Raw genomic sequence first — 10,273 nt, forward strand, 5'->3', positions numbered from 1 at the left:
GACCGACAAAAAAAAAAAAAAAAGATAAGTGCTTTTGTCCAGCCACTGACTGAATCTTTCACTTAGTGATGTTGGACCTCATTCATTCCTCATGGACTTCCCTTGTTGGTATGCATGAATGAGCCTCATGTCTCAAATACTGTTTCAGGTATTTTCTCCAGTCTTTCTGAAACCTCTCCCACTATCCTAGGACAACTAGGCTGTGGTCATGACAGTAGCAGGGTGGAGGCAAAATAGTTTTTACAGCTTTGAGATTTGGGGTATGCCAATGATAACTACAACTCAAGAACCCAGATGGTAAGTTTTGGAAAGTTTATCATTTTATTCTGATCTGATCACTAATTTTCACACTACCTGAATAGAAAAGTTTTCTCAAGAATAGCAAAATTAGTGTCAGAAAGAAAATAAGAAAGCATGGAATTCCATTCAGAATGATTTAGTAAAAATAAGAAGCTGTTTAAGGCATTTCTCACTAGAAGTCTTAGGTAAAGAAATATGGATTCTTTTTTTTTTTTTTTTGCCAGACATCAGTCTTGAGCTCAGGACCTAGCCACTGTCCCTGAGCTGCTTTTGTTCAAGGCTAGCACTCTACCACTTGAGCCACAGTGCCACTTGCAGCTTTTTTTGTTTATGTGGTACTGAGGAATCACACCCATGGCTTCATGCATGCTAGGCAAGCACTCTACCATTAAGCCACATTCCCAGCCCAGAAATATGGACTCTCTTTATCACAGTAACCTCACTGTCACCCATGCTCTGGCAAGCCTATTTACTTGGTAAGAAGAGCACGGGATTGACTCAGAATCTAGAACTTGAGGGAAGTAACCAATCTGGAAGCCCACTTAATTCTGATGGGGGAGAAGAAAACACTTCCAGTTCTGTCTCTTCCAGACAACTCTGTCAACACCTTCTCTGTAGAACACAGATCATTTATCTCAGATTCTAGCTTTTAATACATGATGATGTGAATCAGTAAGGTTGAGCTCACAGCATCTGTGGCCAGGAAGGGATCTGTGGTGGCTTCATGTCAATGACAAAGAGCACCAACTCTGTCATGTATGGCACAGGTCACTGTGACAGAATTCTTTTCCCAGTGTGGCTTCGCTGATGTTGAACCAGGTATGAGGTTCGAGCAAAGCCTTTTCCACATGTGTCACACTGGTAGGGTTTCTCACCAGTGTGGATTTTTAGATGTTCAATAAGGCCTGTATTCTGAGCGAAACTTCTCTCACACTCATTACATTTATAAGACACAGGTGTTTCAGTATTTTCCCACTGGCTTTCCATTCTACCTTGACCTTCCCAGTCAGGCTCCCGAACATTTTTAGCTCCAGTATGGATCCTCTGATGTCTCCGGAGGTGTGAACTACGCCTAAAGGCTTTGCCACACATGATGCATGGGTATGGCTTCTCCCCGGTGTGAATTTTGTGATGCTCAAGGAGGCTGCAGCTCTGGCTGAAGGTTTTCCCGCAGTCATCGCACTCATAGGGCTTCTCCCCAGTGTGGGTTCTCTGGTGTTTGATGAGGTCTGAGCTGTGACTGAAGGCCTTGCCACACTCTTTACACTCGTATGGCTTCTCACCAGTGTGAACGCGCTGATGAGTGATGAGGGCAGAGCTCCCAATGAAGGCTTTTCTGCACTCCTCACACTCGTAGGGTTTTTCTCCAGTGTGGATTCTCTTGTGCTTACTCAGGCCTGAACTCTGAGCAAAACTCTTTCCACATTCCTGGCAAATGTGCCTCCTATTCCCTGTGGCACTTTTCTGCTTTCTTTGTAACCTGCTCTCCTGCTCATATACAGGAATATGGGCAATGTCTTCACCCAGGTGTCTAGGCTCTTGTTCTGAATGCTTTTCAGCTGCAGCCATGTCACTGGTCTTCGTCTGCATTTCCTGACCTGCAACCACAAAGGCCAGTGACTGTCAGTTATATCCTGCACGGCAGGGAGCTGTGTGATGAAAGCCAAGAAGGCAAGAATTAAAGAGGGCTCTGCATGCCAAAGATAAGGACTTCAGTGCAGGAGTAAGGATGGGAATAAAGGGGATACCAGGAATGCTGGGGAGACCTGAGAATGCGAACTGGGCCATTGGAAGAAACATACAACTGGGAAAGTACAAGGAAAGATGCAAAGATGGTAAGAACCAAGGACTGTGCTAGGGGTTGGTAAAGGGGATGGTCCTGAGAGCTCTAGTAATAGTGAGATGGGCCATATACCTAGGATTTGATATTAAAAGGGCTAAGTACAGAAAGTGATAGTAAACAGGGCAAGTAAGAGGATTTATGAAGTATCAGAAACTCAGAAACTGGTTAGTAAAGGGCTTATCTTAGATTGCACCCTGGGCAGAATCACTGTCTCTATACAGAAGATACTGGTCCTGAGAAAATGAAGCTGGAGCCTCCACTGTGGCTATGCGACCTTTTCTATATCTCTGCACCTTCACCCCTAAAACCAGGGTCTGTAGCCAATGTCTAAGGTCATTTTAAACACACACTCTATGACTCCATGTCTCATCCTTTCCAAAAGAGTTCCCTAAGCTTTTTCTTCAGTCAGGCCAAAATATAGGAAGGAAGAGGAAGAAAGCAATCTTTTTTGAGGGAGGGTGGGGGTGGAGGAGGAACTCGAGTTTAAACTCAGGGACTTTCCCTTGTTAAGCAGGTACTCTACCACTTCCTCTTCCTGCTTTTATTGGTTATCAGATCTTGCTTTTTTCCATGGGCTAACTTAGATCATAATCCGTTTATTTATACTTCCCATGTAGTTGGAATGACAGACACACAACACTATACCTAGCTTTTTATTAGTTAAGATGGAGTCTTGTGAACTTTTTTGTCCAGGCTGGCTTCAAATTGCAGTCCTCCTGATTCGGCCTCCCAAGCAGCTAATATCACAGGCATGAGCCTCTATAACAAAACTTTTTTTTTTTCCCCCAGTGACAAGGATTGAGTTCTTGGTCTTATTCAAAATGGGAGATAAGAGCCTGACACCAGTAGCTCATGCCTATAATCTCAGGAGGCTGAGATTTGCGGTTCACAGTTCAAAGCCAGCCTGGGTAAGGAAGTCTGTGAGAGTCTTTATCGCTGATAAACTACTAAAAAAAAAACAAACGCCAGGAGTGCAGCTCTAACTCACATGGTAAAGTGCTAGTCTTGAGCAAAAATGCTCAAAGTCTTAGAAAACGCACACACAAACCCAACAAACCCCCAAACAAAAACAAAATGGGAGGTAAGCACTCTATTCCAACCAGCATTTATTGAGCATTTCCCACAAGGGAACAACACTAGAGAGTACAGTTGTATCTAATTCATCCCACTCACCTTGACTACAACACTGGCAAGTCAAAGAATGCAAGATCACAAGTGTTAAGGAGCTAGTCAGTGGTTTGGAAATCCACAAATGTGGTTTGGAATCCAAACATCATGAACTCAATAGTTTCTAAGAATCTCACGGGGTTAGTATGTTCTAATATACAGAGGATGCCAAGAAACCTGAGGAGAAATTAATGCCCATTGGTCTTACCCAGGGAGACCTGGCTGCCATAGTTCCGCCTTTCATCTCTGCTGAGGTTCATCTGAGATGAATCCTGTTGTACCCACCCAGGGGAGAGGGTCATGGTATCTTCCATTTTCAGCAATCCCTAAAGGAACAGAAGTGGTTGACTAAAGAGACAGAGGAAGGAAAAGCTGGGAAGTACAAACAACTCCCCAAGACAGTAATGAAACCTGAGAAGCCTCTTTATATAAAGTTAGACAGTGATAAGCAACCATGAGCTAGATGAGAATATTCACATCCCATCTACATATCAGGTAGAGGGCCTAGCTGGGAGATAAAGGTAAAATGGAGACGAAGGAACTTTGCAGAAGCACAACAGTAATAAAAGGCATTAAGGAGGGAAAGGGGCTCCAGCTCACCTGGGACTCTGGAGTGAGTCTGGCAGTTATCATTGGGTCTTCTCCACAGCCTTCCTGGAAAACTAAGAAGGAAAGATGCTCTGCGTGAGATCTACCCTAGCATCCAGCCTTCTTGCCTGTGAAATACAAGTTTAAAAACTGGAAAAATTTCTGCAAAAACAAGTTTATATACGGTTGATTCCTTTCCAAAATACATGATTCCTACTAGATTCAATTCTAGAGCTTAAACAGATCTAATATTCTCTGCAGATATATAAAAACTATGCAAGAGTTGGATGTGTGGGCTGGGAATGTGGCTTAGTGGAATAGTGCTTGCCTAGCATGCATAAATCCCTGGGGTCAATTCCTCAGTACCACATAAATAGAAAAAGCTAGAACTAGTGCTGTGGCTCAAGTGGTGGAGTGCTAGCCTTCAGCAAAAGAAGCTGAGGAAGAGAACCGAGGCTGAGTTCAGGCCACAGGACTGGCAAAAAAAAAAAAAAGTTGGATGTGTGTGGATTTGATCCCCAGCACCACCAGTGACAGAGAGAGAGAGAGAGAGAGAGAGAGAGAGAGACAGACAGACAGACAGACAGACAGACAGACAGACAGACCATACAGCCTAGAAGATAACACTCACCTCTGTCTTGTAAGGCTTGGGATTCCAAAGATTCATGCTTAAGTAGAGGCTTCATTGGCTGGAACTGGCTATTTTGTGAGACCTGGGCAGGTGTGAATGGGACCACTTTGGAATAGAGTAGTTCTTGTTCTTGATCACCACCTGGAACCTAGAAGTCAATCATTTATTTTTATCTTCATTTACTCATCACACATGTCTATACCACTTTCTATGAGCCTGGCACTGCTTTCAAGAACACTACAACTATGGATTCATCTAACAAAGACGACTTCCTTCCTTCCTTTCTCTCTATCTTTTTCTCTTTCTTTTTGGCAGTACTGGGTTTTGAGCTAAGACCTCATACTTGGTATGCAAGTGCTCTACCACTTGAGCCACTCTGCCAGCCTGTCAACAACTGCTTTAGAAGGGAGATACAATACTTGTACTCATTTTGCTGATGGAGCAATAAGATGACATACTATAAAATCCCCTAACAGGGCCTGGCATGAGTATTAAGATTTCCTACTGGACATTTATAGTTTGAGTTTCAAATTAATGTCATAGTGTAAATCAGAATTTTGCACAAAGCACTGAGAGAATTTTTTCTCATTGTTACAGAGTTCTGTGAAATGAATCCAAGTCAAGAACATTGGTTTCCTGGTAACTAGTTAGATGGTTCTGGCCCCCAGTTCTCTGAGGGAATGTGTACAAAACCACTGAACCATACAGAGAGAAACAGTCTCATAAAACAGGCAGAAAATGGAACTAAAAACCAAGTTCAAAACCAGTGCTCTGTTAACGTGGATAGGAAAAATAACAGGTTTTATTTTTACTAGTTTCAAAGAAACTAGTCCATTATTAATGGAAGCAACAAACCAATGCATCATTATACATGTTTTCCCTGTACATTGCGAGAAAATATCTTTAGAGTTATTTGCTTATCATCACTTTCAAATGACCAGTTACCTACACCGCCCCTGTCCCCCAACTGGCTCTTGACCTGGAAGGCCAAGAATAGGGCTGGTCCAAGAATAGGAATGGTACCTGATGTTTTCACTCACTGGCTGGTGCTCTACCAACTAAATCATGCCTCCAACCCCAAAATGACCTGTTTTTAACCTTGACATTAGGCTCATTTTATTTACCCTACTAATTTAATAAAGCATAATTTTATCACAAATTCGTTTAGTATTTTGCTAACGAGTTCAGCAAGTCTGAGTTCTTTTGCAATCTTTTGGTATTTTCCTTTATGTATTTAGAAGTCCTGTTCTGAGAAAGGAGATCCGGGTATGTTTGCCTTACTGCCAAAGAGGTTCAGGGTACAAAGAGACTGAGAACTCCGGACCTGAGAGGCATGTCCCTCGCTGGGAGAGTTCAGGATGCACAGATACTAAACCCGTTCTTTCTACCTGCGGCAGCGGCTCATCCAGCTGCCTCTCCAAATACTCCAGCAGCAGCACCACCTCCTCCCCGCTCTCTGGATGCTGCTCCCGCACCCAGCCCTGCAGGTCCCCTGGCAGGATGGTCAGGAACTGCTCCAGCACCAGCAGCTCCAGGATCTGTTCCTTGCTGCGCAGGTCGGGCCGCAGCCACTGTCTGCAGAGCTCCCGCAGCTGGCTCAGCGCCTCTCGGGGGCCCACTGTTTCAGGGTAGCGGAAAGCGCGGAAGCACTGGCGGGAATGCTCAGGCCCCTGGGCACCGCTGCCTGGCAAATGAACCTCCTCTGCAAAGGTGGAGGCCTCTTCCTCCTCCACCTTTATGACCAGAAGTCCGATCTGATCCTCTGTCGATTGGTCATCCAGGGCTGTGTTTGCCTTCGACTCTCTAGCCATCTTCAGTGAAAGCAGTACTGTGAGGTTACTGTAACGGCACACTGTTCATCGGCAAGAGATATCTGAAAAGCAGAAACAAATCAGTTAGCTATTCAACTTGCAGACAGCTGTCTTCCCTCATGCCTAGGACTCTCTAATGAGTGCATCATAGAACATTCATGGAGATTTCTTCCCTATGTTCAACTATCTGGCTTCATTTTTTGCACCACCCCAAACCTGATCCCCTGCATAAGCTCCCCAAAGGTGACCATGAGAATTGGTCTTGCCACCCCTACATCCTTGACTAATGAACATAAGATCTAGGCTTATTCTCAAACTCTCTAGTGAGGCATCTCAGTGATTTGCTGACCCTGCTTTGTCTTCTGAGGGGGCTGCCTGCCTCTGTCTTTGCCACCCTTCTATCTGCCACTCAAGACAGAGCCAACTTTTTGAAACAACATTCCTTCAGGCTCTGGCCAGTTTTCACCACTAAACCTTCAACATATCCTAGACAACAGACCACAGGAAGGTCACAAAGGCTGCCCTTGCAGAAGTGTAGAGATACTTCTTTGAGTTACTGTGTTCTCAGGTAAGCAGTTCCGTGTTGCCTGTCCTCCTTCCAAAACTCACTATTCCCTAGATTCAAGGACCTCACTCTCCAATGCCTAGCATGTGGTAAGTACTATATTAATGTCAGCCAAGTGTATAATCGATTGGCCTTTCTTGTTTTAGGTAAGAGTGGGCCTTGGAATTCTTCTCTTGACCACATCTTTGAATCACTTGTAAGACTTTAACTCTTTATTTCTAAGCTTTCCACATCTTTGAATCACTTGTAAGACTTTAACTCTTTCTCTTTCCACATCTTTGAATCACTTGTAAGACTTTAACTCTTTATTTCTAAGCTAAATATTCTTGATCCCTATCCTGAGCTCCTTCCCAGACAGTTCTACCTGGAAATCTTACAAACAAATTCAATTTGATATGCCCCAAATGAAACTAAAGGAAAGAGAGAGACAGAGATAGAGAGAGGGGGGTGGGGAAAGGAAGCAGGGACAGGGACAGAAAAAGGATACATATGACCAAAAGATGATGGTGTGGAAGGTGAGTTATGGACACATTATTTGGATTGACTAATTTTTTCTCTACATTTATGTTTGAATTTCCCAAAAATCAAACGAATTCCTACTTTCATTCCATTCTACGTAATACAGTACAAAGCATGTATGTGGGGCCAAGGGAGGTAAGAGAAATGACCAGAGCCTAGCCCAGAGTAAATCAGAAGTCTAAGGGGGAGTAAGGAGGGTGTTCACATATGCAGAAGGAGGGAAGCTGTGGAAGGAAAAGTAAGGCTGTTTGCCTGACATATGTTACTGTACCCCTTCTGTACATCACCTTTATAATAACAATAAAAAATTGAAAAAAAGAAAAGTCTCATATATCCTACCCAGCTGTACCCCAGACTCCAGGTTTCACCACCAGTCACATTTGGGTCCTGAGCCCAACTGAGCAGCATCAAAAGGTATGGGATTAAGAGACTTTACTAACAGGAAATATTCTCAAATAAGTAAATAAATTGAAGGTAATAAAATAAAAGCTTCTAATGCACAGAAGAAAGTTACAATTATTATTTATTTTTTTGTGGTCATGAGGCTTGAACTCAGGGCCTGGGTGCTGTCCCTCAACTTCTTTTGCTCAAGGCTAGTGTTCTACCACTTTGAGTCACAGCTCCACTTCCAGTTTTCTGGTGGTTACTTGGAGATAAGAGTTTCATGGACTTTCTTGCCTGGGCTGTCTTTGAACCTCTATCCTCAGATCTCAGCCTCCTGAGTAGCTAGGATTACAGATGTGAGCCACTAGCAAGGGAAGAAAATGACACAGTATTGTTACAGTGGAGTGTAGGGGGGAGGTAGTGTGAACTCATCTATGCAATATATATGGTCCCACTGGTAGGCTTACAAAACCTCCAGATCCTCAGCACAGAGCAGGATTTCTAAGCAGTGATTTCTACTTATACTAGTCCTTCCTCATTGTTGGAAACCTCTCTTGCTCCTCTTAAGTCTCAAGCCAAAGAAAAAGTATCTTTACACCTTTAAAAACCATTATGAATTTGAACATCATGAGACACTTTGGGATAAGCTGCTCTTTAGAATATCTTATTTTTTTCCCCTCCTAAAATACAGAAATCCATTACAAAAAAAAAAAAAAACTCGGTGGATGATACTAAAATTAAGAAAAAAAGAACAATATCCAGTTACCAATCCTACTCACTGAAAATAATATGCTACCACAGTTCACCTTCAAAAAAAATAGAAATCATAGCACATTTTTAGCTGCGCTTACTCTGTAGCCGGTGCTATTTTAAGCACCTGACACACAAAGCATCTGCTCACAAAGACCCCAGTGACTTAAAGTGACATCATTATCCCCGTTTTACAAAGCCGATCAAATAAGGCATAGAGAATACTGGCCAAAAAAAAAAGTCATACAGGAGATAGTCATGGTGGAAGCTACATTTCAATCAAGCAACCCGACTTCAAGGTTCGGGTTCTGGTCCAGGACAAACAGAATCCATTGAAGACCCTGGAACTAACCTTGTCTCCAGGAAGGACAAAACTAAAACCGCTCCCATGTTCAAGGTTCGTGTATGTGACCCAAGAGTCCCAACACCAACTGAGTGACGGCCCCAGACACCCGGAAACGACCCTCGCCACGGGCGCCCAGGGTGGGCCCAAACCACAGCTACGCCGCGACCGGCCCGCCCTGCCGCGCCTCTCCCAGGGGGTCTCGGTCCTCCGGCTGGGCGCAGGGGCCGGGAAGGAAAACGTTCCACACGCGTACGCCCGCAAATGCAACCCTACCCCGGAACAAAAGAACCGCAGCATCGGCAGGTGGAGAGCCACCGGAGGAGACCTACACACACACACACACACACCGGAAAGCGTCTCCCATTCAGCCCACACTCGACGGAAGTGTCCGGAACTAGCAAACCCTCCGCAGGGAGGGGCGTGGGGTCATTTCCGGCCTCTTTAGCTGCCTTCCTGGGAGGATACTAGTTCGTTTGCGGCCTCTGGGTCTCCTCTCCTCCCCGCCCTCTTACTATTAAAAAAGAGACATTAAAACAAAAATTTACCCCAGTGATTGATATAAGAAAGAGATAAAAGTAAGGTGTTAAGCTATATGTGGTTTGCTATCTTTGCGAAAGATAGCAAAGAAAGTGAACAAACTCATGATACTTGGTTGTGGGTCACTAAGTGCTTAGCACTTCTTAAATTTACAGAGCTGATTGCATTACTTAGTTTTAATTATGTATTTGTAACTAATTTTAGTAGCATGCTCAGGGATTTACATAGAAAATCCAAGGTAATCTACTGGCCAGTTTATGATAACAGGTTAGCAAAGTTGTTGCATTTTAAATAATTTTCACAATCACATTTCCACACAGCTCAAGTTAGAAACAATTTTAAAAAGACAATTACGAGCTCAAAGAAATTCAAAAAATGCCTGAACTGAAACATTATAAAACTTCTCTCATTAAGGATAAACAATTTTGACATCAGAAACTTAACACTAGAAGAGCTGCATCCTGGCCTACTCACAATTTCTATCCAGCTGATTGGTAACAGAATGACTTCTGGTTAGGGTTGATATTATGGAGTAATCTGAGAGGGTTTGTTCCTGGATTTCAAGGTTACTACAGGTTTGGGACAAAGATTGGATGTAAGCAAACATTTTGATTATTGGGAGTATGAGTAAAGGAAAAGAGCAGGAAGTTGAATTCAACAAGCCAACAAGTTATACTCGGGATGAAAAACTGAGAAGGACAACCAAGTCTCCTTCAGTTGGCTGAAGAGAAAATGCCACCTTTACAACTAGGGTCCCTTTTTATTAGGCAGAAAAGAGGTCAGGAGTGACTTGTATATTGTGAAGGGGGAGGAGCATTGGCAGGATGGAAAC

The 10,273-nt window shown here is 43.5% G+C and overlaps 1 protein-coding gene across 2 annotated transcripts; it reads right to left on the minus strand.

Moving 5' to 3' along the window:
* Positions 1-686: 686 nt before the first annotated feature.
* On the minus strand, positions 687-9,250 carry LOC105996979 (zinc finger protein with KRAB and SCAN domains 4-like). Of its 2 annotated transcripts, none has more exons than XM_013031244.1 (6): positions 9,178-9,250; positions 5,918-6,402; positions 4,530-4,677; positions 3,911-3,972; positions 3,519-3,636; positions 687-1,898 (listed from the first exon to the last, which is right to left on the minus strand). In XM_013031244.1, the coding sequence occupies exons 2-6, from the start codon at positions 6,338-6,340 to the stop codon at positions 1,069-1,071; spliced, it is 1,581 nt and encodes a 526-aa protein (XP_012886698.1). In that variant the 5' UTR covers positions 6,341-6,402; positions 9,178-9,250; the 3' UTR covers positions 687-1,068. The 2 variants fall into 2 exon arrangements, with proteins under 2 accessions (XP_012886698.1, XP_012886697.1); XM_013031243.1 differs by having other exon boundaries at positions 8,911-9,201.
* Positions 9,251-10,273: the final 1,023 nt, after the last annotated feature.

Source organism: Dipodomys ordii, unplaced genomic scaffold (assembly GCF_000151885.1).
Source record: "Dipodomys ordii isolate 6190 unplaced genomic scaffold, Dord_2.0 Scaffold138, whole genome shotgun sequence".
Classification (NCBI taxonomy): Eukaryota; Metazoa; Chordata; class Mammalia; order Rodentia; family Heteromyidae; genus Dipodomys; species Dipodomys ordii.